Source organism: Gobio gobio (genome assembly GCF_949357685.1).
Source record: "Gobio gobio genome assembly, chromosome: 13".
NCBI classification, from domain to species: Eukaryota; Metazoa; Chordata; class Actinopteri; order Cypriniformes; family Gobionidae; genus Gobio; species Gobio gobio.
Window position 1 is genome coordinate 25,627,277 of NC_137106.1, and position 23,333 is coordinate 25,650,609.

Here is a 23,333-nt window from a genome sequence, read left to right on the forward strand (position 1 = left end):
ATGTGGGGGAGATTCACAAAGAGTGGACTGCAGCTGGAGTCAGTGCTTCAAGAACCACTACGCACAGACGTATGCAAGACATGGGTTTCAGCTGTCGCATTCCTTGTGTCAAGCCACTCTTGAACAACAGACAGTGTCAGAAGCGTCTCGTCTGGGCTAAAGACAAAAAGGACTGGACTGGTGCTGAGTGGTCCAAAGTTATGTTCTCTGATGGAAGTAAATTTTGCATTTCCTTTGGAAATCGGGGTCCAAGAGCCTGGAGGAAGAGAGGAGAGGCACACAATCCACGTTGCTTGAGGTCCAGTGTAAAGTTTCCACAGTCAGTGATGGTTTGGGGTGCCATGTCATCTGCTGGTGTTGGTCCACTGTTTTTTCTGAGGTCCACGCAGCCGCAAACCAGGAAGTTTTAGAGCACTTCATGCTTCCTGCTGCTGACCAATTTTATGGAGATGCAGATTTTATTTTCCAACAGGACTTGGCACCTGCAGACAGTGCCAAAGCAACCAGTGCCAGGTTTAAGGACCATGGTATCCCTGTTCTTAATTGGCCAGCAAACTCGCCTGATCTTAACCCCATAGAAAATCTATGGGGTATTGTGAAGAGGAAGATGCGATATGCCAGACCCAACAATGCAGAAGAGCTGAAGGCCACTATCAGAGCAACCTGGGCTCTCATAACACCTGAGCAGTGCCACAGACTGATCGACTCCATGCCACGCCACATTGCTGCAGTAATTCAGGCAAAAGGAGCCCCAACTAAGTATTGAGTGCTGTACATGCTCATACTTTTCATGGTCATACTTTTCAGTTGCCCAAGATTTCTAAAAATCCTTTCTTTGTATTGGTCTTAAGTAATATTCAAATTTTCTGAGATACTGAATTTTCCTTAGTTGCCATTTATAATCATCAAAATTATAAGAAATAAACATTTGAAATGTATTGAATGAATATAATATACAAGTTTCCCTTTTTGAATGGAATTAGTGAAATAAATCAACTTTTTGATGATATTCTAATTATATGACCAGCACCTGTAATGCGTGAGGGGGAAAAAAATTAAAGTTTACAGTGTTTCAGTGACATTTATTACATTAAACGACTATATATTAATACATTGATCGAATATAATGTATAATAATGCAATGGGGGAATATTTGTGGGTCCTGATAATAATAATATTATTTTAATAATAATAAAAAAGTAAAAAATAATTAAAAAAACATCTTTATTTTGGCTTAAAATATCAGGATACATATCGTATTGTGAGTTCAGTATCACGATTTATATTGAATCGTGACACGAGTGTATCGTTACACCTCTAAAAAACACTGTCCTTGATTTTCTTATTATGGATCATTTTCTGTAGTAATTAACATTAGGGAACAAATGTTATTGAATAACTTGGATTTAACCCAAAGCCCAAAGCTTTCCTTTAAAAAAGATGGAAACGAACAAACTGCCAAGTGCCATTATCCATTCATATGAGAAATGACAAATGACAAGTGAGGGTCCTTTTCCTTCACCCTAAATGTGACTTAGAGTGACAGGGAGAGGGACATGGTGTGTGTGTGTTGTGAACAAGAGGGAGATTTATTGTGACAGACAATAACGTGAGCATTAAATTGCCATTTTTCAGGTCAAAGGCAATGCTATAGAATGAAAGTTAGATTACTTGAGCTGAAAAAAATATTTCACGGCCCGACCGACCACCCAAAAATAAATAAATAAATAATTATTTCTATCGTTGTTTTTGACCACTAACCTTGTATTCTAATAAACATGGTTGGTTCAACACCAATATTTAGATAATTTCAGAGTTCTCAATTCCCATTTTGATACCGCAACATCAACAATAATTATTTTCCAACATTTTTAACATTATAAGACAAGCGAGCACACTCTTAGAAGATGTTTCATATATAGAACCTTTAGGGGTTCCCATCATGGGATCTTTTTATGAATTTAGTGTCAATTCATTTTGTTTAATTCCTTTGTCATTTTAAAGACATCTGATGAATTAAACAGTTTGTAAACATGTTATATCACTAAAAACAATTAATTACCTGTTAAACATGAAAGTACTATGCAATAATTTAAGACATTTCCCATCTATAGAACCTTTTTGGCATAAAGGGTTCTTTAAAACGGAGTCAAGAACCCTAAGGTTCTATAGAACTCCATTTAAAAAAGTAGTAATAAAATAAGAAACAAATGACAATCACAATTCAGTCAACTGTGCGGAGAGTCTATCTGGCCTCGAGCCAGGAGAAGAAAGAATATCTCGCATCTAAGCTGAACAGCACCAAAGGAGTCACAATCAGGCCAGGCCAGAAAGGCAGTGCAACAGTGTACTTAAACATGTACCTCTGGTCTTTTTTTCCCTGCTGAAAGGATGTAAAACTATTTCACACTGTAAACCACATTCCCTCTCTCCCTCTCTTCAATCATTTCCTCCTTTTCTCCACCCCTCCAAAAAAGAAGAAAAGGGTATTGGAGTGAAGCAAGTCTAAAGGTCTGTTTATATATCTTTCAATGCATTTTTAAGGATGAAATTTAAAACACGGAGAGCGCTGTAGTTCAGTATGTAAGTTCAGTTCATTACTGTAAGTTCACCTATACTGTAAGTTCATTACAGGCTCAGTGTCACTGTGCCCATGGGTCAAATATAATCCACCAGTAAAGATGAGATTCTTGGCAGCACTGAAATACATAATGCTGGGCTTAAAGCTAAGTGAAATCCCACATGAAGCATGCTGGGATTTTAAAGGCCTGAGTTTAGGCTTGGCTGCTGTAGCACTTTGAAGGATTTCCCTTCCTCATTCCAGTCAGACTGACCTGTGGCACCCGGCCTGAAAGCAAAAGCAGCTGGTTGCCCCGGCCAATAGTCTAAAGCAGCTACACATCACTGCTGCAAAACTGGACAGCAGGGGGTTCCTTTTGATACCAAAGACCCCTTGTAAAGGAACCCAATTCATAAAATGTATAGAAAGCTATATATTGTCATTATTGTATTAAGATTCATTTATACTACGTGACGAAAAAATGTGTGCTAATATAGATACAAGGTTTGGAAAATTAAATGAAAGCCAAAGCAAATTGTTAAAATATTATCTAGCAAATTATTAAAATTGTACAATTTGTCTATTCACTTTTAGAGAAATGTTAGATGTTTAAAAACCTAAAACATTTTGTTCAAACTTATTGTGTAAAGACTTTCACACAATAAACAATATTCTCAGTTTTACAGAAAAAAAAACTGACCTTACCCTAACCCTAACCCTAACCCAAGAAACAAATGCTGCTCAAAACAAGCATGAACTACGCTTCAAGCATGTTGCAAGAAAGGTGAGTTGAACTAAAAATACACTTCAGAGTTCAAAGGTTTGGGGTCGGTAATAAGATGTTTATGAAAAAAGTCTTATGCTCACCAAGAAACCATCTATGTGATTAAAAATACAGTAATAACTAAAAAAAAATTCCTAATAAATAATTTATTCCTGTGTTGGCAAAGCTGAATTTTCTTTTTTATTAACATTTCTTATTATTAACAATGTTGAAAACAGTTGCGCTCCTTAGCCTCCTTTATATTTCTGTGGAAACCATGATACAATATATATTGAAAAGAACAGCATTTATTTTCAATAGAAATCTTTTGTAACATTATAAATGCATTTAAGTACTTAAATGCCGAATATAAGTATGAATATAAGTATTAACCCAGAACAAGTTTTCCCCCTTGCAATTTTTGAATTACTACAGCAATTCTCCAGAGAAAATAAACAATGCTGTTAAAATAGTCTTTCTATACATTACTGCTGCAATTCTCCACAGTAATTAAACACCACCGTGGCCATGCTATAGAGGCGTGGGAATCGGCAGGATTACACAACAGCACTTTAAACCAGAGACACTGAAACATTCAACTAATAAACATTTGATGTTGCCAAGAGACAAGAGAACTGCAAAGGCCAACATTCTAGAAGGCATTGAATCAACAGGCGGGGATACCTAAGCAGGCCGTGGCGTGTCCCGTATCCTAGCAGCATGCTTCTGGAACACTGCCCAAGGTGTTGGCTAGGGCCTGACTGGACGCTGCTCCTGCAGTATGTGTCCGGCGGAGCGGTTGTGCTGGCTACAGATAAATCCCACCACCAGATATCAATGATCTAATAACATATGCACAGCATTCACAACACTGGGTCGGTCAATGATTGAAATATAGAGCCCATCTTTCAACCGCAAGAATCACGTCATGCCATTTAGAGCTGATGGCCATGGCAAATTTCCTACATAGACCCATTCCATCTACTTTAACATTCATTCGAATGTTTTATTTACTACACTCATTATCCAAGAGGGATCAGAACCAACTTCTAAAATGATTTGTCATTAAAATAATTTCTTTATTCATTCAATTGCCGACTCGCACGTCCTTTCATTCCTCCCATGAACACATTTTCCTTCTCCACAGCATTCCAGAACAAACCTTGTGGTTTTTCTACATAAAAAGTGGAGAAGTTAGCAGTTTTACTTGATTTTTGTTTCCACTTGAGGCGAAATGTGGAAAATTTTCCATCAGAACAATGGCACGCTGGACAGACGAAACAAAAAGCACAGCGATCACATAGCCGTCTCACACACACGCACGCACACTAACATCTCCCTGGTACAAACGCCTTTGAGCTTCTTGTCAGTAAGTGAATAATGCTCTTTCATCAGCGCCAGCACCGCTCTGACTCCGCATTGGTCCACACATCACCATGCATGCAGATAACTGTCAGTGCATCCAAAACACACAACAGGGGGAGAGATGGAATGTTTTCTGGTCTTAAAATGTGATCAAGAAATATTGTTTTTCCACAGAAAAAGGCATTTCATTCTCAGCACAGTGCCTTTAGCAACCCACATTAGTGCATTTCTACCATACCATTACCTGACGCATTCACAACTGAAACACCTCAAGGGTGCGTGTTTGTCAAACCTGAAAGTAAAACACTCAATTAGACACACGCCTCGAGGGCCCAGAAACAATCCTGTTGCACCTGAACTCCTCAGACTTGAGTATATGAATTATGTTTCCCTTGAGGAGCACTGAATGTGTTGCCAATTGCCATGACTGCAGAACTAAACACTCTTTTTGAAACTCTGCAAAAAAAAAATCTCTAAAACTCCAAAAGCATGCAACATTCTCAAAGAAAACGAGAAATTTAGCAAAATTGCTGCATACTTAACCCCTAACACAGCATAATCCACAACCTGACCTTAACCCCTGAGCAGCATTCCAGTGTGAGCATAAAATGCAGCAAGAATGTAACCCAACACTCAAGACTGGGACCAAATACAAAAATGTAAAATCGTGATGAAATGGAAATAGCCAGCCACAGATATTTTCTTTGATATTATATATTGTGAAATGGTTTATCGAAAAAAAGTAGGGCGGGAACGTAGTTCTATCTATTGGTTTTTGATTGGATGGAGGCAGATCTGAATGTGAGCTTGCAGTTGACTGTACAAAAGAGGTGGGGTCTAAGTGGTCTAGAACAATAAGTTAAATAAATTACTGTGCAAAAATTACTCAAAATTTATACAAATGGCAAGAGTGAGCATCTCTAGTAAGAAAGATTCTTTTGAATATGTACAGGAACATTACGATACCAGAGATACATGTAAAACTATATAATTGAGCAGCTTCTGATTCTGTTCAATACAGTATATAGTGCAACAGTCAGGTTCTGGAAATAAAAATCCCATTCATTTTCTATATAGAGGAATTGATTTAACCATAACTTACCAAACTTTAAAGAAAGAGCTACTGTGAGCTACGAGGTTGTTAATCAATGGTATATGCTTTTGTTGAAGCCACCAGGCTGCAACTTATTTTATATTTTGATGATGCAATAAAATCTCCACCAATACGGGAATCGAAACAAGCAAATTGTACCGAAAAAAAAAACTCTTTAACGCCCGTCCACTCCCATTGAAGCACTGAGAGTGGTGAAGATTCATAAAAACTGTTATGCGAACAGTCTTTTACTTTTGTCTTTTTGTCAGATTTTCAAATATTTTATTGCTTCAAATCAAAGTTTGTAATGTTGTCATCCACCTTGTAGCTGGTTGGTTTGATTACTGGTTTGTAACTCTTTAACAAAGACTTTAAATGCCAATGGGAAAAAAATGTATGGGAACATTTTTGCTTAATAAAACAATGTTTTTTGTATGTTTTTAATATTTTTAATAAACATTGTGTCCCAATATTTATATTATGCAATTTTGATTTAATAATCTTTAGCAACTCAAAGGTTTAAAGCGAGTATGGACCTTAAGGGAAAAAAATTATTGTATGTAAACATGGTAAATGCAGGGACACCTAGGTGTGTATGTAAAAAAATACAAAGATACAGATCTTATATTGCGCCTATTTAAATTTTAAACATATGCTATATGTTATTATTAACATCTCACTTCATCCAATTTGAATTGCATCCTAGCTGCAGAAATATGAAATATGCTTCACAATTCCTAAACAGACTGAAAATAAACAAAACAATGTGGAAAAGTATAGTTGTAAATTGCCTCTCCCTACACACAGGAATGCCCGGGGGAATGGATAAATCATTGCCGTTAGTCAGATATACGTCACGGGCCAACTCAGCATTCCAGACACACACGCACAAGCTGGGCTGGAAATGAGTAGCGGCACGCGCGAGACATACAAGCAGTGACAACTCACCATTTCTTTGTGCATTCCACCATGAGCTCCTGGTAGGAGGCGACAAACTGGAATTTGGAGGCATGTTTCCCAACACGCTGCAGTCTCTTCCACACAGAAGCCATGGTTTTTTCCTCTTCACAGAGCTGACAGTTTGTTTAAAATACTGTCGCGTTCTGAAGCCACCCCCTCACAAATCCTCTCCTTGGAAAAGTTCTCAAAAGTATCCGTCCAAAATCGGCTTGTGTGCATTCATTGATGTTTACAGAGAGAAAAATCAGGTAGAGGAAAAAAAAAAAATACTAAGATCCCTTGCCATCAAAACATTAATGTGGATGATCGCAGATCAGCATGATGGCATGACATGTTAAATCCACCAGGGTGATTGTCAGCTCTCACAGAGCTCATTCCGTACAGCAAATCCCTCAAAATAAACGCAAGCAGTGCATGGTAATCCAATATTCCTCGTTTGCATGTGTCAATAAACCTACAGAGACAAAGAGGAATGCGGTTAGGTCTCAGTGATAAAGGTTGTTGCATGAAAACATATCCATTAACTCATTGGTCAAGCTTTTATTTCCAATTTCTGCATCCAAACACAAATAGTCAGATTCTACTGATCATTTTAACAAAACCCTCCTGGATTTAACCACTGATTCATACCAGCAAAAGAGAACAATCCTTATCAGTTATCTGTGCCAGGCAATGGAAAGCGATGATATCTAGAGATACAGAGATTTGGCTGACTTTGTTTAGCTGTGCAGCTGAATTTTTTTTTTTAAATAACAGCAAAGCGCAGCCAGATTAGATCTTCTCGACTAGTTACAATTATTCTGAAGACCTACAGTGAAATCTCTGGTGAAATCTCTACAAATCCAGGAATTGGACAAGCAAATTGTACCAAAAGAGCTCTTTAACACTCGTCCACTCCCATGAGACTTTTTGTCCGATTTTCAAACAGGTTTTTGCTTCAAATCAAAACTTGTAATGTTGTCATTCACCTTGTAGCTGGTTGGTTAGGTTCCTGGTTTATAACTCTTTAAGGAATACTTTTTTAATGCCTATGGGGGGGAAGTAATGGGAAAATGTATATATTATACAGTTTTACAAAAGCAAAAAGACACATGAGGCTGTTATATTGTGACTATACTGTGCCCTTTAGCCTTCAATATAGTGAAAACAAGCAAATCACAGCTGTGCGGATATTAAGTACAACAGCATGTTTCTCATGTGTTATTGCCTAAATATCCAGCAGGATGACAATTTTTGTTGTTGTTTCATGCTGTCAAACTTTAATGAATGTAGCTGATTCCATTATATTTTTCATTTAAGGTTTATAAGGAGTTATTTTGGGAACTCTCCAGGACCATTTCTTTTAATTATGTTCACAACTGTTGCTGTTCAAACATTCACGGGAAGATAGAATGATATCCATACAAGACTGCTGCTGAAGGCTTCTTCAAACAACTCGCATCCTCATTCACAGAACACAAACTGATACACTGTCAGTGCTGTCAAACTGACTGTACTGACCAGTATTTGTTCTCAGGTTACTGGTTAAAGATCCTCTTTTAAAGCCAAAGTGTTTTTAAAAATATCTGACTAGCAATATAGCTTAAGAGATCATTACAAAATCATTACAATAGTCAATAATGAAACGCCTGCAAACACAGAGCCCATGATATTATTAATAAACATCGTGGTCCTGGTCGCATTCCTGCACTCACCCCGTGAATAATGCAGCAGCAGTAGCGGCTGAATGCGCCCGATGCGGCGGGAGGCGCGTGGCTGCATTCAGCCCGCTAGCGAGCTAAAGAGCCGCTCTGGCTGGATATTCCCATAGAGCACCACTAGCAGCCTAGGCTAACCTTAGCCAGACAGGCTATCCCAGGGCAAAGAGCGGCAGCGAAACAGAAATCCCTTTCCAACTCGCACGTATACCGGCAACAACCAAACTGAGGAGTTTGAAGTCGAGGGGCAGTGGTGGTTTTCCGGTCGAGAGGAGGAAATTCCAGCGCTGTTTTCGTATTCACACACAAACTCAACGCATCAAGCCTCCATCATTTTCCTCCCCAATCCCACATTCAGTCAAACATCTGTGCGGAGTCTCCGAGAAACGCCCCCGCGCGTCTCTCATTGGTGGGCACTCAATAAATATTTACATATTCATGACACTTCTTAACGCTTTTGTTGCCAGTGAGCGCTCCTATTGGTCGATTTAGACATCTTTCAGAGATCTTTAACCCGCCTGTGTGGTTCAAGCATACTGAGCTGAGTAGGAACATAAGTAATGTAAACCTTCTTAAGGAATAAAGTGAACTATAAATATGAGTGTGAAATTGAAAACATCTGATATACTATATCGTAATATTTTACTGTTATAGGCCTACTGCATTTAGGTTGAGGCAATTCAGTAGGCCTACTCGAATTGTAGTAGGCCAAACTGTGAATTATTAAAATGTTAAAACAGAACAAAAACTATTTGTGAGAGAGATATTTTAAAATAATGTTGTATTGTATTATATTGTACATTACATATTGCAATTATTGTTTGTAATTTCATTTAGTGTTTTATTTATTTATTTATTGTAAAACTTTAAAAAGTAAAACTGGAAAAATGAAGCAAGACATGTGGAGAGAGTTTGTGCTTTGACGCTCTTCCACAGCCAAATGGCAAACACTTCGTTCCAGTAAATGTTTTTGTCTTTCTGGGCATTACTTGAAGTCTGAAGAGAAACACAAAGGTCATATTTAACCAGATAATATATTTTTTATGTATTACTTTTTGTGTTTTTAACTTCACTATATTATTTTATAGCCTTAATTCATTATTTTATCAGAAGCTTGTTGATGCCTGCACATGAGTCCTTTAATATAACAGAGAGACAAAGCACGTGTCAAAAAAATGCTTTGAAGCAGCCAGCATTCTTGGAAAGACACATATGTCTGCGAGTATTTGGAGGGAGGGGCTCAAGACTCTTTCTGCCGGTTCTCCAGCATCTTGATCCTTATCTTTTGAGTGCATGAGACACGTTTCCTCCCTGATGAACGGGCGTGTGCGTGTATAAGATGTGAAGATGGAGGCACATGGGACAGAGGAGGGTGTGATCTCTACACAAAAGCAGTCACGGTGTCTATCTACAGAGAGTTGAAACATCCTGACTGCAGTGTCACAGTGCCAAGAGCTCTTGGAAAGACAGCCAATCAGACACCTTTGCCTGTGTCAGACAGAGACTCAAGAAGTCTGTAGATCAGATACTGCTTTTTATGGGCTGCCAACACTTCAGGACATATGTTAGCCTACATGAAACCTCACAGGCCGCTACTCTGAAAGCTCAGGGGTTGCCAACACCATCTTGTAATAGATAAGATGTTAAAATAAAAATAAAAAGCTGTGATGTAGGAAAATTTCGTAAAAAAGTAGCCAGGGATTTTACATTAACAATACACTACTACAAAAAAAATGTATGAGATCTCCACAAAGCCAGTTTTGGAGTGGAGTGAGTCTGCAGATTGTCTGTGTATCGACTTTACTTTCTCTCTCTCTCTTCCTGTGTGTGTCCCAGTGGTAATGTGAGTGTGTTCGTTTGGCAGTGAGATAAGCATGCTTACTGTAAGTGAATCACTCCCTCATGCACTGGCACGGACACACGGGCACAGCAGTGGGTGAAGACAAAGAAAGAAGAGAACAGTGATGTCACACACAATGGAAGCTTTGGAGCCTCAGACTGCAGAGAGACAATGACATCACAGAAGAAACCATAAAACACTAATGCGCCTCATTATGGGAAATTAAACGCTCTATACAGTTTCTATTTAACCTTATGCGCCTTATTATGAGGAAATCAATGTTCAACAATGAGATGGTGTATGGTTAATCAAGTATCTATCATTGTTCACTTGTGTGTGTGTGTCTGTGTGCACTAAATTTTGATCTCTCTATTGTAGAAGGCAGAGAAGATTCAGCCCCACTTCATATTAAGTGTCTTTAACTGCTATGTACTAACATTTAAATGAATCATTTGATACAGTGCACTTAACATTGTACTCATATATGTATATTTTTAAATACCTTCTATAATTACATTTGTAATTAATTTCTGTAATTACATCTATAATTACACTGTTGACCCTTCCCCTATCACTTAATCCACACTTAAACATATCCATACCACCAAACCTGTCCCTAACCTTACCCGTATCACACCTCTGTAGCAGCAAAAGTGTTTTGTAATACAACATGAACACAATAAGTACCTTTTTTTTTATGTAAGTACATAGTAGTTAAAGACACCTAATATAAAGTGTGACCGAAGATTCTGTAAGTAACTGCAGCCGAATGTCCTCTGCAAATAAACACAAGGAAGCACTAAGTGCAACCTGAACCTATTCATGATAGTTTATTCACAGAAGGCTGTAAACAAAAAAAGCACAAGGGATCTAGATAAAATTATTAATTATCTAGAAGTTATACAGAATTAATGCTTAATCTATGACATTTTAAGTTACAGAAGATGGCTCAACAGTAAATATGCATGTGAAGTTTGACTTCATATGCAAAGACCTAAAAAATACGGAGCCCCTAAAGAGACATTGTGATGAAAAACAATATGAGATGGGAGAAAAAAATTATATGTCAATGCTTTTGCGTTCTCTCACAAATGTTTTGTGTTCCTCTGAGCTCATTTTTGTGTTCTTTACAGGGCCGTCGGTAGCGGGGTGAAAGTGGCGATTAAGGGCCCCCGGACTTAGGGGGAATACGATTTTATCCACGGGGGAACCCAAACCACCCACCCCGGGAACACAATTTCGACAGAGGGGGAAAAAACAACACACACCCTCACGTGATTTCAACGCAACAAACATAGCTATGGCTCTGGATCTTTGCAAGTGAACACATCGCTTCTCGGAGCAAAGCAAACATTTTACAAGCGAACGCAAAAACTTTGACATAATTTTTCCTCCCATCTCTTTTTTCTTTTTGTCTCTTCAGGGGCTCTGTACTTTATGGTCTCCGTTAAAAAAAATTACAGATATCTTATTTTTATTGTTATAATTTATTATATACTGTGTGTATATATATATATATAGTTATATATATACCACCACCACTCACCCCTCCCTTTCGAAGCACAGAAGCTACGGTGGCCAACACAGGACAAAGGTGTCATCGCCTGAGACAGCAGAGAGTAGCTTGCGCAGCAGTTTGTCCGTTTCGGGCTACTGTAGAAACATGCCAGCACAAAATGGGGACCTCACTGTAAGGGGACCCGCGGTAAATGTAGATAGAAATGGCTTATTCTAAAGTAATAAAAACATAACGGTTCATTATATAAGGTCTTTATACACCAGTGAAAACATAGTTATTTATATTATAATGCATTTCTGTCAATAGATCATCATAAATGATACACACTGCACCTTTAATATAATAATTATAATAAAACGGTATTTACTTTTGAGTATGCCAAAACTAGCAGATATACAGTAGATGGGTCTGAGACAGAGTAAGCCTTAACACTGGCAAAAGAGTTCTTCAGAAACGGATCAAATGCAGATGGCGGAAGACAGTTCATCAATAGCAGCAATCAAGCTGCACACCCTGAGAAACCTACTACTGCCTTGATCAGTACATGCACTGTACACATATATTAAAGTATTTTTTTTCTTTATAATGACTGTGATGTGATCTGCTGTCTATATGAAACCTCCTGCTGTTTTGCACTTCAGATCACACAGTGGCCTCTTGAGACCGACAAAGAGCTTCCAGCGGTTCCCAGGGGCAGCGAGGCCTGAAAGGGTCGATCCACCACCACACCTCTGAGACTTCATACTGCTGGGTCACCTCTGGAGGAGGACACACAAACGTGTGTTAGTCCTTGGTGTAGATTACATTCAAATGTGTTTGGGATTTGTTGGGATTCCTTGTAGTTCAACTGATTCTGTGGTATATTTTCACTCTTGTGCTCTAGCACTAAATAATGGAGAACAGATGGGACTGTTAATTTGAAGCAGACATGGCAGCTTTATCTTTTTGTGCTATCTGATGAGAAAGCAACCCACAATGCTAGCTGCAGGAGTGCAGCTAGATTACTACAAATGTAATGCTATATTCCAGATCAGTTGTGATGTGTTCGCAATATGTGAAAACATATAGATTAATTCAGTTTATAAACCAAGATAGTTTTGAATCAAGAGAGATCAAAACAGATGACAGTTCACACAGGAAATACATTTTCTGTGGAACACAAAAGGAGAAATGTTGAACAACGTACCAACCAGTATTTTCCATATAATACAAATACATGAGGATGGGCATTCAAGCTCTAAAAACACAGTTCTAATATTGTGAATTTATTCAACATGTCAGGTTTACGATTGAGTGTCAAATGATGACATGACAAATCATAACACAACAAGTCATAGTTTTCCATTTTGGGTGAACTACCCCTTTAAACTGACCATAAATGAACCTGAGAGACAAAAGATATAATGAACAACAACACTGAGCAATAAAGGTTTACTGCATAAAAATGCTGCTGATGCTGAGTCCGGATCTGATATGACTAAAATCATAAACATCACAGCATAATTAGGATTGCATCATATCTGGAATGTGCAACATACACCAACCAGAAAAAAAGGTGTAGAAATGACAAGTTCTCAAAAGACCTGGCAAAATGCCTATACGCCTCTATTGGCAGTGTGCCATCATTCATGCCTTATATGGAGTCAATGCATGATCCATGTAAAGCTATATCTCCGTCTACAGGATACATTGTAATAGTTCCGCTTCCGCTGCCTGTCTGATATCACAATTATCTTCTGCAGTAGTGCGTTCAACCTGTGGGCAGTATATCAGGATGACAGAGAATGCTGCTATCTGCTGTGAGCAACACAAAAAATGCACGCGCGCGCACACACACACACATATGCTCTAATACTTAGAGCCACATAATGACCTTTGGCAATTTCTCTGTCCACAATGCAAAAGTGCAGAAAATGGAATTCTGGAAAGAACATTTCAAGGGAACAGGGGGTGTGATGTCGAGTTTATAATCAGAGTTTGTACTCCGGAATGCAGAGAAATAGGGAGGATTTGGCAACAAAATTTAATGGGCACATAGGCAAAATCTAAATTATAAGCAGAATATTTTTTTTTTATCTCTCTCTCACGAGACTAGAGAGACACGAGAGCTATTAGAACATTACATTCTCAGGGATATTCATATCTTACAAAATTGTGCATTTGAGGCCCAGCCTGCTGAAGTGTTTAAAAAACTAAAAATAAGAATAAAAATAGAGTTAGAAAGAGATAAATAAAAAAAATAAAAAAATGAAGCAAGAGTGGAAAATAGAAAGTAATCTGATTTCTAGGCAGCTGACTTTAAAACAGCATTTGATATGAGAGGAAAACCAAAGGGGGAGGAGGGCAAAATAATCTCTCTTCTGATACACTGTGTAGTTAGGCTCTCATTGCTTGCAGGTGAAATAATAAAGGCCTCTGTGGAGCTGCCAGAGTGGCTGAGGAGAGACCAAAAGTAAGGGAACTTTGGAGTTGGTTTGTTTAGGGGATAAAATGAACTCCCTACAGCAGGGGGAACGCGGCGTCAGCTTATTCAGTCATATCAGTGTCACGTCTGAACTGGGACAAATGTCTGACACAGATCCGGAAGGGTGTTTATGCGCTTATGAAGATGTGTATGTGTGTGTGTGTGTGTGTGTGTGAGGGACTCAACACTAAAGTATGAAGAACATGTAAGTGGGGAGAAAGCAGCTACATGTCCACCCACACACACATTCTCTCTCGTGAAGAAAGTTCATCGCCTGAAGCAAATCCACAGAAATTGAAAAACTTCCCATCAATCAGACTCTTTTTCTTACACATACTTCCTGCTTTGCTTTTTCAGTTTCAGTGCAAAATCCCAAATACAGTGACTGCATTCAATTTTAACCAAGTACTGATTTCAATCATAAGTAACTGTTTATTGCATCAAATTTGTGTTTATTTTCCTTAGTCAAAGGTGCCTTAATAATTCATGCTAGCTGATTGTTAAATGCCCCTGTAAATGCCTGTTTTTCTGCACTCTCAAGGCCTACTGTGAAAATATAAAATGTAGTTGTGTAATGTGGAAAAATGTAGTAAGCAAAAATAAAAACCATGCACCAGTACCAGTATAGCTCCTCATCTCACAGAACATTTGTACTTTTCTGGTTGAAAATGACTGCTGTTCCTGACCAAGAGATGGACCATTTATAGACATCTCACACAAGCCTAAGCTGCTAATAGAGGTCATGTCTTTGTCTGACTGACTTCACAAATAAAGCAATAAAAGCATTCTGCATGAAAGTGGCTATCTCTCTTTAAAGGAGTGTTGGCTGAACATTAACACCATGTAAAACAATTTGTCAAGAGACTGCCAAGGACAGAGACTTTCCAGTCCTGTCGAGTTTCCAGTCTGGCAACATGGAAACACTGAGTGACTTACTGCCATTACTGCAGACAGAGTGTGTGTGTGTGTGTTCAAATACAGGCATAGAAGCTGCAGCAGAACATCATTGAGGCAAATATAAAACAGTAAATAATGAACGCTTTTTTATTGGGGCCCTAAAGAAAATTGAATCCACTCAGGCTTTTGTCACTTTGCATTGGCTTTTTTTAAGTCGTCTGTCTTTACCAGACCATTTGTTAACAATTAACTGTTATTCTGTGGCTTCTTTTTCCTCTGGACTGCTGCGTCAATTATTTTATTACTCTGAGCAAACAAAAAGATTCAATAACTTTGATGAATGCTATAGCTCCTCTCTCTTGCTCTTTCCGTTTATTGTCATCATCACTAATCTCTGTATCCTGTCTCCGCCCATTCTCACAGACAATCACTGCATCTCTACTCTCTGAGAAACTGTTAATATTTTGTGTCTACAAAGAACAAAAATTTGTTCTTTGTAGACATAAAAGAGTATAATATCCATCTATTGTATCTGTAAAGCTGATTTGATCACTCAAATGAAATCAGGTCACAGACAGGACACGTCAGACGATTATAAAATGTCACACGCTTCATTATACATGTCAGAAACGTCATCTCAGGTACTTCATGTTTTGTCAGACACTTTCACCATCTTTCAATTATTGTATATTCATGCTATTATGTGGATGAAGCAGCTGTCAAACTCATTTTAATTCTTATCCTGAGGCCGTCACTTTGTCCTCTTTCCCCCCTTCTCCAGTCGTATCTGCTCCTCAGATCTACAACTATGTCTAAACACTGGGGTGAGCACATTAGCATCTGTCTACCTGTGTAGGAGCTATATTTAGAATTGTGTGCACTATCAGAAATATGAACATGATTAATTTATTTATTCTATATTTTCAATTACGGTTGAAATATATAAGGACATTTTATGTTTAATACTTGGACTTATGTTTAATATCACGTGAATTGACTTGCTCCTCCTTGACACGTCACTAAGGCGCGAAAGTGCAGGTCACTCTTAATAGTGGATTAGAACTGTTTGGTAGACGGGTTAGTGTGAGAGCAACAGTTTTTTCAATCCATGCAATGGTATTGCTGTTCACACTAATATTTTGTTTTCTTGGAAAGTTTAATTTGGTATTTTGTTTGAAAGTAAATCGGAGATAAACTGCTGCTTTTTGTGACTGCATCTCCGTGCATGCTTTATGGACATGTGTATCGGGAGAGACTCCTCTGCTAACCTCAAAGGGCTAAAGAACATTTTTAATAAGATTAGCCTCAACAACCTGAGACTGAGAGCTGTTCAAAGGAAGACAGAAGTTTAAACATGATGTCAGTCATTCAGCTTATGAGTATTGTGGTTACTTCCTTCTTCTTATATTGGACCATTAACATTAATACGACTACAAATTTCTTTCTTCCGCCTAGAAGAGGACCATATCATGTGCAGTACAGCGGATAGGGTGGTGCTTGTTAGTTTGTTTCAAAAGAGTAGTATAATAGAAAATGTTTTTTCCCAACTAATTTAACAGAGGACATTGTGCAGAGCAGCCAATGGTCCACCTGAATAAATGGCTTTATGTGCCCCACCCTGGAGTCTTAGAGGACCGAGGCAGGTGGTCTGGGCCCTGACTGGCTGGGAAGCCTCCAGGGTGGTGCCAGTGCTCAGGAGACGATTGAGGCGGCCCCAGGAACTCGGGAGACCAGGGAGGAGGCGCCGGGAACTCGGGAGAACACAGCGGCTCTGGGAGATTGGGTTGCCACGGTGGCTCTGGGAGTTCCGGTTGCCATGGCAGCTTTGGGAGTTCGGTTTGCCATGGCGGCTCTGGGATTCCGGGTTGCCATGGCGGCTCTGACCCTTCAGGGCCAGCCTCCGTGGAGGAGTAGCCCCTCCGAAATAAATGTATTGGGAGGAACCACAGGAGGAACAAGAGGCGGAGCACTGGAGACAGGAGGCGGAGTCCACTCTGGACCGGAGACAGGAGGCGGAGTCCACTCTGGACTGGAGACAGGAGGCAGAGTCCACTCTGGACCGGAGACAGGAGGCGGAGTTCACTCTGGACTGGAGACAGGAGGCGGAGTCCACTCTGGACTGGAGACAGGAGGCGGAGTTCACTCTGGACCGGAGACAGGAGGCAGAGTCCACTCTGGACCGGAGACAGGAGGCGGAGTTCACTCTGGACTGGAGACAGGAGGCGGAGTCCACTCTGGACTGGAGACAGGAGGCAGAGTCCACTCTGGACCGGAGACAGGAGGCGGAGTCCACTCTGGACTGGAGACAGGAGGCGGAGTCCACTCTGGACTGGAGACAGGAGGCAGAGTCCACTCTGGACTGGAGACAGGAGGCGGAGTTCACTCTGGACTGGAGACAGGAGGCGGAGTCCACTCTGGACTGGAGACAGGAGGCGGAGTTCACTCTGGACTGGAGACAGGAGGCGGAGTTCACTCTGGACTGGAGACAGGAGGCGGAGTCCACTCTGGACTGGAGACAGGAGGCGGAGTTCACTCTGGACTGGAGACAGGAGGCGGAGTTCACTCTGGACTGGAGACAGGAGGCGGAGTCCACTCTGGACTCGAGACAGGAGGCAGAGTCCACTCTGGACCGGAGACAGGAGGCGGAGTCCACTCTGGACTGGAGACAGGAGGCGGAGTTCACTCTGGACTGGAGACAGGAGGCGGAGTCCACTCTGGACTGGAGGCAGGAGGCAGAGTTCACTCTGGACTGGAGACAGGAGGCGGAGTCCACTCTGGACTGGAGACAGGAGGCGGAGTCCACTCTGGACTGGAGACAGGAGGCGGAGTTCACTCTGGACTGGAGACAGGAGGCAGAGTCCACTCTGGAGTGGAGGCAGGAGGCGGAGTCCACTCTGGACTGGAGACAGGAGGCGGAGTTCACTCTGGACTGGAGACAGGAGGCAGAGTCCACTCTGGACTGGAGACAGGAGGCGGAGTCCACTCTGGACTGGAGACAGGAGGCGTTGTGACCATTTGGCTAGGTGGCGCTGTGACCATTTGAATTGGCAGCACTGAAACCTCTGGACTCTGGTCACAGGCTGGAGCCCTCTCTGGACTCAGGTCAGGGGTTGGAAGAGGCTCGGACCAAAAGTCTATTAGCCAGTGGGTCTCCATTGGCCTCTGTACAGGGATAGGAGACATCGCTGGGCTCAGGACGTGGATCTGTCCAGAAGTCAATGAGCCACTTGTCTCTTGCTGGGTCAGGTGTGTCGGCGGCCATCTTGGCAGAAGACAAGGGCTCGGGTCTGGCAGCAGCAATCTTCCTCCTTCGCTTCCTCTTTTGAGCCGGTGCAGAAGTTTACTCTGGAGTAGACATATGCCGGTAAACGGTAATACGATATACCGCAATAATGAACATGCACAATATTGTTATCGTGGGCATTTCAAAATACAGTGAATAATTATTTCTTATGAATTAATCAGATTTTTAGAATGCATTTTATTAGAATCCATTAGAATACATAAAAATAAAGTATTTGTAGAATACTTTACCTATCAACCGTTTAAAATGAACAATACATCAAAGAGGAACACACACTGATGTAAACAAAACCCAGCGTGCATGAGCACAGGGCGGAACCAGTGAAGGATATGCCCTGAATGAAACGCACATCCACTCTCTGACAGCAGAGGGCGCTGACGGAATAGCAGAAATGCAGCCGTTTCTCCGGTAATCCTGGTAAACAAAACAGTTTTCTGTATTCGCTAAGGTGATCATCACATAACTTACTTAATGCTTAAAGACTTAAGGCTATTCATTTTCAAGCTTAAACATTTTATATTTTAATATGGACTAAATTGCATGCCGTAGATATTGTTTGAATATGTTCTGATTGTTATTCAGTCACACACTTTACAATAAGGCTCTATTATTTAACATTAGTTCATTCATTAACAAACTGACAATGAAAAATACTTCTAAAACGTGTATTAATCTTAGTTAAATGTAAATGTCAGCATTTAATAACACATTATTAATATCAAAAGTTGACCTAAAATGGACCTGAGCTAACACTGACTAACAGTTGCTTTTTTAACTAACATTATCAACGAATAATAACTGTAAAAATGTAGTTATTCGCTCTCTGTTGATTTTAATGCATTAACTAGTGAGACCTTATTGTGAAGTGTTACCTATTGTTCTTTATAATTATTTTGCACTTTAATCTGTTTTAAATATTTGTTTACTTTATACATTTTGTGTATTGCTTTATTGTATTTAAATGTTTGGTTATTTTTGTTATAAGAAAGATATTAAACATGTTATGGTATGACAAAGATTTCAATATCATGATAATACCGTATACCGTGATAAAAGCTTCAGCACATAATCGCAACATGAAAATTTGATACCGGCACATGCCTACTCTGGAGCAGCTGTGGAGGATCTTGTTGCAGGCTTGGGGTGAGTTGGAGCACCCAAGCGACTTTGAGATAGGACTGGATTAGAAATAAACACATCGGTTTGTTGATGGACATACACTAATGCTGATGGTGAGAAATTACAGATGCAAAATCTCAATGTTACCTCAAAATGAGTCACTTTTAGTGTATCACTGAGAAACGTTGCCCTTACGATGGAGGTTCGGGTTGAATAACTAGTTCTTCCAATGTTTCATCAGCGGACCCGCGCTCGGATTGATATGGTAACAACAACGTCATCTTTACTGTCTTTACAGTGTGTACAATCGCGAGGAAGCCTCCAGAGCTGAAGTTTACGGTAATGGCCGTTCAGCTTGCGACATGCGTTGCGCTGTAAGCGGTAGACCAATCACATCAGAGCAGAGTAGCTTGTGGAAAGGAGGGATTTAGAGAGACTGATTCAACTAACAAGTCGTTTGAGAATCAATGAGAAGTGTGATGTATATAATTGTGGTTCAATGTATATTATGAGAAATGAAAGTGACCTTTGATGCAAGTAAACCTGTTGTAGGAGACCTCCAAAACATAATTAGGAACCTTTAAAATAGCATATTTGGTGCACTTATACCAAATACTGTCTTAATGGAATAGAAATAATAAAAAACAAAAACAAATCAGAGACATTTCTGCGATGCTTAAACTCAGGGGTATCCAATAAAAACCATCTAGTCCCCACCATGACAGAAAAAACAAATATGTGTTTACAGAGAGAAAAAGGATCGGAATATCTCCCTGTGGTGTTCTCTCTTTGTCAGAGATCCAATTCTCTCTATCACACATAGTCTTTAAGGATTTGAGGGCTTATTAGGAAATCAGAATTCACAGGTCATCCAAGAAGGTTAAAATGTTCCTCTGCAGTAGTTACTCCATATTTCACGATCACTCTAGTTACAAAGTTAAATATTTAAAAAAAAAAGTCACATAATAAGGCATTGTTAAAAAAAACAAAATTCTAGACCTTGCAGGATTTCTTCACTCCATTGCCCTGCATTTAAACACAAACATTTGTTCTGAGAGACATTCTGCATTCCTCCACCTGTGAGACTTATACACATAATAAATGGGTGAACAACTTTCTTATCTGTTTTATTGCATGCACAAGCAGAAGAGAGAAACAGGTTCTAAATTCCAGTGCATCCAATGAGTGCCAAAGAAATAAGTTGTCGCATTGCGTGCCAATAAAAATGTAAGGGGGTGGATACTTTTGAAAAAACGCTTGTGCATGAAAAAACAAATGTGCATGAAAGGACTTCTCCATCAAATCCTGTCAGAGCAACAGGGCACAGAGTCATACATCAAATACAGACCCGGTTTTTCTTTTACAATCCACTACTGTCTGACTCGCCGTACAGAGACATTATTCAAAATAAGACAATTTGGAAGCAGGGAGCAAAAGGAAAACATGAGGAGATGATGCTGGCTGCTTATAAGAGAGCGACTTGGCAGAGCTGCATTCACCACCGCCAAGCTGAACAGAAATCAGCACATGCTTCCCTATCAACTATTTCTCAGTTACTTTTTGTGTCTCATTTCGGCTCTCTCATATCCATACATGGCCGCAAATGCTTGCTCTGTGTGTTTGGAGGAGGGGGAAAGTAAAGGTGATGATGTTATATTTCCTACTTGCTCAGACACCTCATCGTTCTTGATCTGCTTATGTTTTCAGTTGAACAAACGCAATAGCCTGCACAAACACTGGTTTCACTCAATTGGGATTGTAAAACACACTCATGTTTGTTACTCCACTGTCTTGATCAAAGTTGAACAGCATTACACGCAAACACACACACACACACACACACACACACACACACACACACACACACACACACACACACACACACACACACACACACACACACACACACACACACACACGTCTGATTAGACAATCACTCGGACGCCATTCAAAACCTCTCACTAACACATTCACACTCATCCACTCCTGATTCTAATCCTACAGAATAGCATCTCTTCATCCCTAGAGCGAAAGTCTCTATAGCAACTCCTCACCCATCCTCTCACAGTCTTGCTCCGTGTCTTCAGGGACAAGGCACTGCGTTTTTTTTATATACGAAACACACACAAACACAGATTTCTCATTTCAAAACGTCCCTCCACAAGTGATGTTCAAATTCAAATGTCTCCATTATTCATTTAGAAACCTTAACATTAAAATGCAGCAAAATTCCACTTTCAAATGTATTTGTCAGTCTATTTAATACAACACACTTTCATTCAAATTGATAGCCTAATATAAAAACAATATATTAAAATACAGTACTGTTCAAAAGTATGGGGTTAGCAAGATTTTTAAAAAATAAATAAATTAATACACTTATTTAGCAAGGACACATTACATTGATCAAAAGTGACAGTAAAGAATATTACATTGATTTCTAGTTCAAATAAAAGCTGTTCTTTTGAACGTCTTTTGAAATCAGTTTCCACAAAAATATATTAAGCAGCACAACTGTTTTCAACATTGATAATGACGATGTTTCTTGAGCACCAAATCAACATGTTTTCTGAAGGATCATGTGACACTGAAGACCGGGGTAATGGCTACCACAGGAATAAATATTTTAAAACATTTCAATTGAAAACAGTTCAACTATTATAATATTCCACAATATTACTGTATTTTACAGTAAATAAATGCAGCCTTGGTGAGCGTAAGAGACATTCATACACAATCATGAAAATAAATAAACAAACTGAATTGAAAAAAATTATATATTCATTTTTGTTTCTCTTTTCCTTTAGTTAAGTGAAGTGTGGCCAAGTATGGTGACCCATACTTGGAATTTGTGCTTTGCATTTAACACATCCATGTGCGCGCGCGCACACACACACACACACACACACACACACACAGTGGGGAAGCAGTTGGGGGTTCGGTGCCTTGCTCAAGGGGCTCGAACCGACAAGCTTTGGGTTACAAGTCCGACTCTCTAACCATTAGGCCATGACCGCCCCACAAATGGTGGTTTTCCTTTAATAACTGAAGCCGAGATGGACGTTACACGTTTTAAAATATAAATAAACAAAATCTTGACATTTGGAAAAAGCATCCAAATCCATGTTATTTCTTGATTAGTTACATTTACATCCAAGCTGACTTTTTATTTTTTAGCAGACACCTTCCTTTCCAAGCGACCAACATGAAAGTGCATGTAACTGCATTTTATTTCTCAGCAGGTAGTAAGTGACACGAATCAAGTACTGAGACAAAAGCAGGAAGTGTGAATAAGATTGTGCTTTTTGCACAGAGGACACGTTAAGTGTAGTGAGCTAGCCCTCTTACAGAGCTCCAGATGATTTGTGAGGACTGTTATAATTAAATGTCAAAGTTGGAGGAAAAATTACACTGCACGTTGGAACAAGATAGTTTCACAGAACGGATCATGACAAAGTACCCAAGTAAATCAGAGAGGTTGACATTCAGCTTTAAAAAAAAAAAAAAGACTTGTAGCATCAGTGTGCCACAGCTCTCCTGCAGTGGATAATGTTTGTCACTCCATTCTGTGCAGAAGACACAAAGAACCAAGATGCCCTCTGCTGGTTTAAAACGCACGCACACACACACAATAAATAAATGCATAAGTCTTATCAAATTTTAATAAGGAGCTAATTTAATACCAGTGAAGAAAAAACCCTCTGAAATAGCACCTCAGGAATGGAATGGACAAGAACGACAGAGGTCCAAAA

The 23,333-nt window shown here is 39.7% G+C and overlaps 1 protein-coding gene across 4 annotated transcripts in view; it reads right to left on the bottom strand.

Annotated features, from left to right (window-relative positions):
• Positions 1-8,816, bottom strand: part of ehbp1 (EH domain binding protein 1) — a 158,292-nt gene extending 149,476 nt beyond the window's left edge. For 2 of the 4 annotated variants that reach the window (XM_079833627.1, XM_079833626.1), the window contains exons 1-2: positions 8,436-8,816; positions 6,730-7,195 (exon numbers count right to left, since the gene is read on the bottom strand). In XM_079833627.1, coding sequence (XP_079689753.1) covers positions 6,730-6,833 — 104 coding nt within the window. In that variant the 5' untranslated portion in view covers positions 6,834-7,195; positions 8,436-8,816. The remainder of the gene's footprint in view (positions 1-6,729; positions 7,196-8,435) is intronic. The other 2 variants (XM_079833625.1, XM_079833624.1) reach the window with 1 other exon arrangement.
• Positions 8,817-23,333: the final 14,517 nt, after the last annotated feature.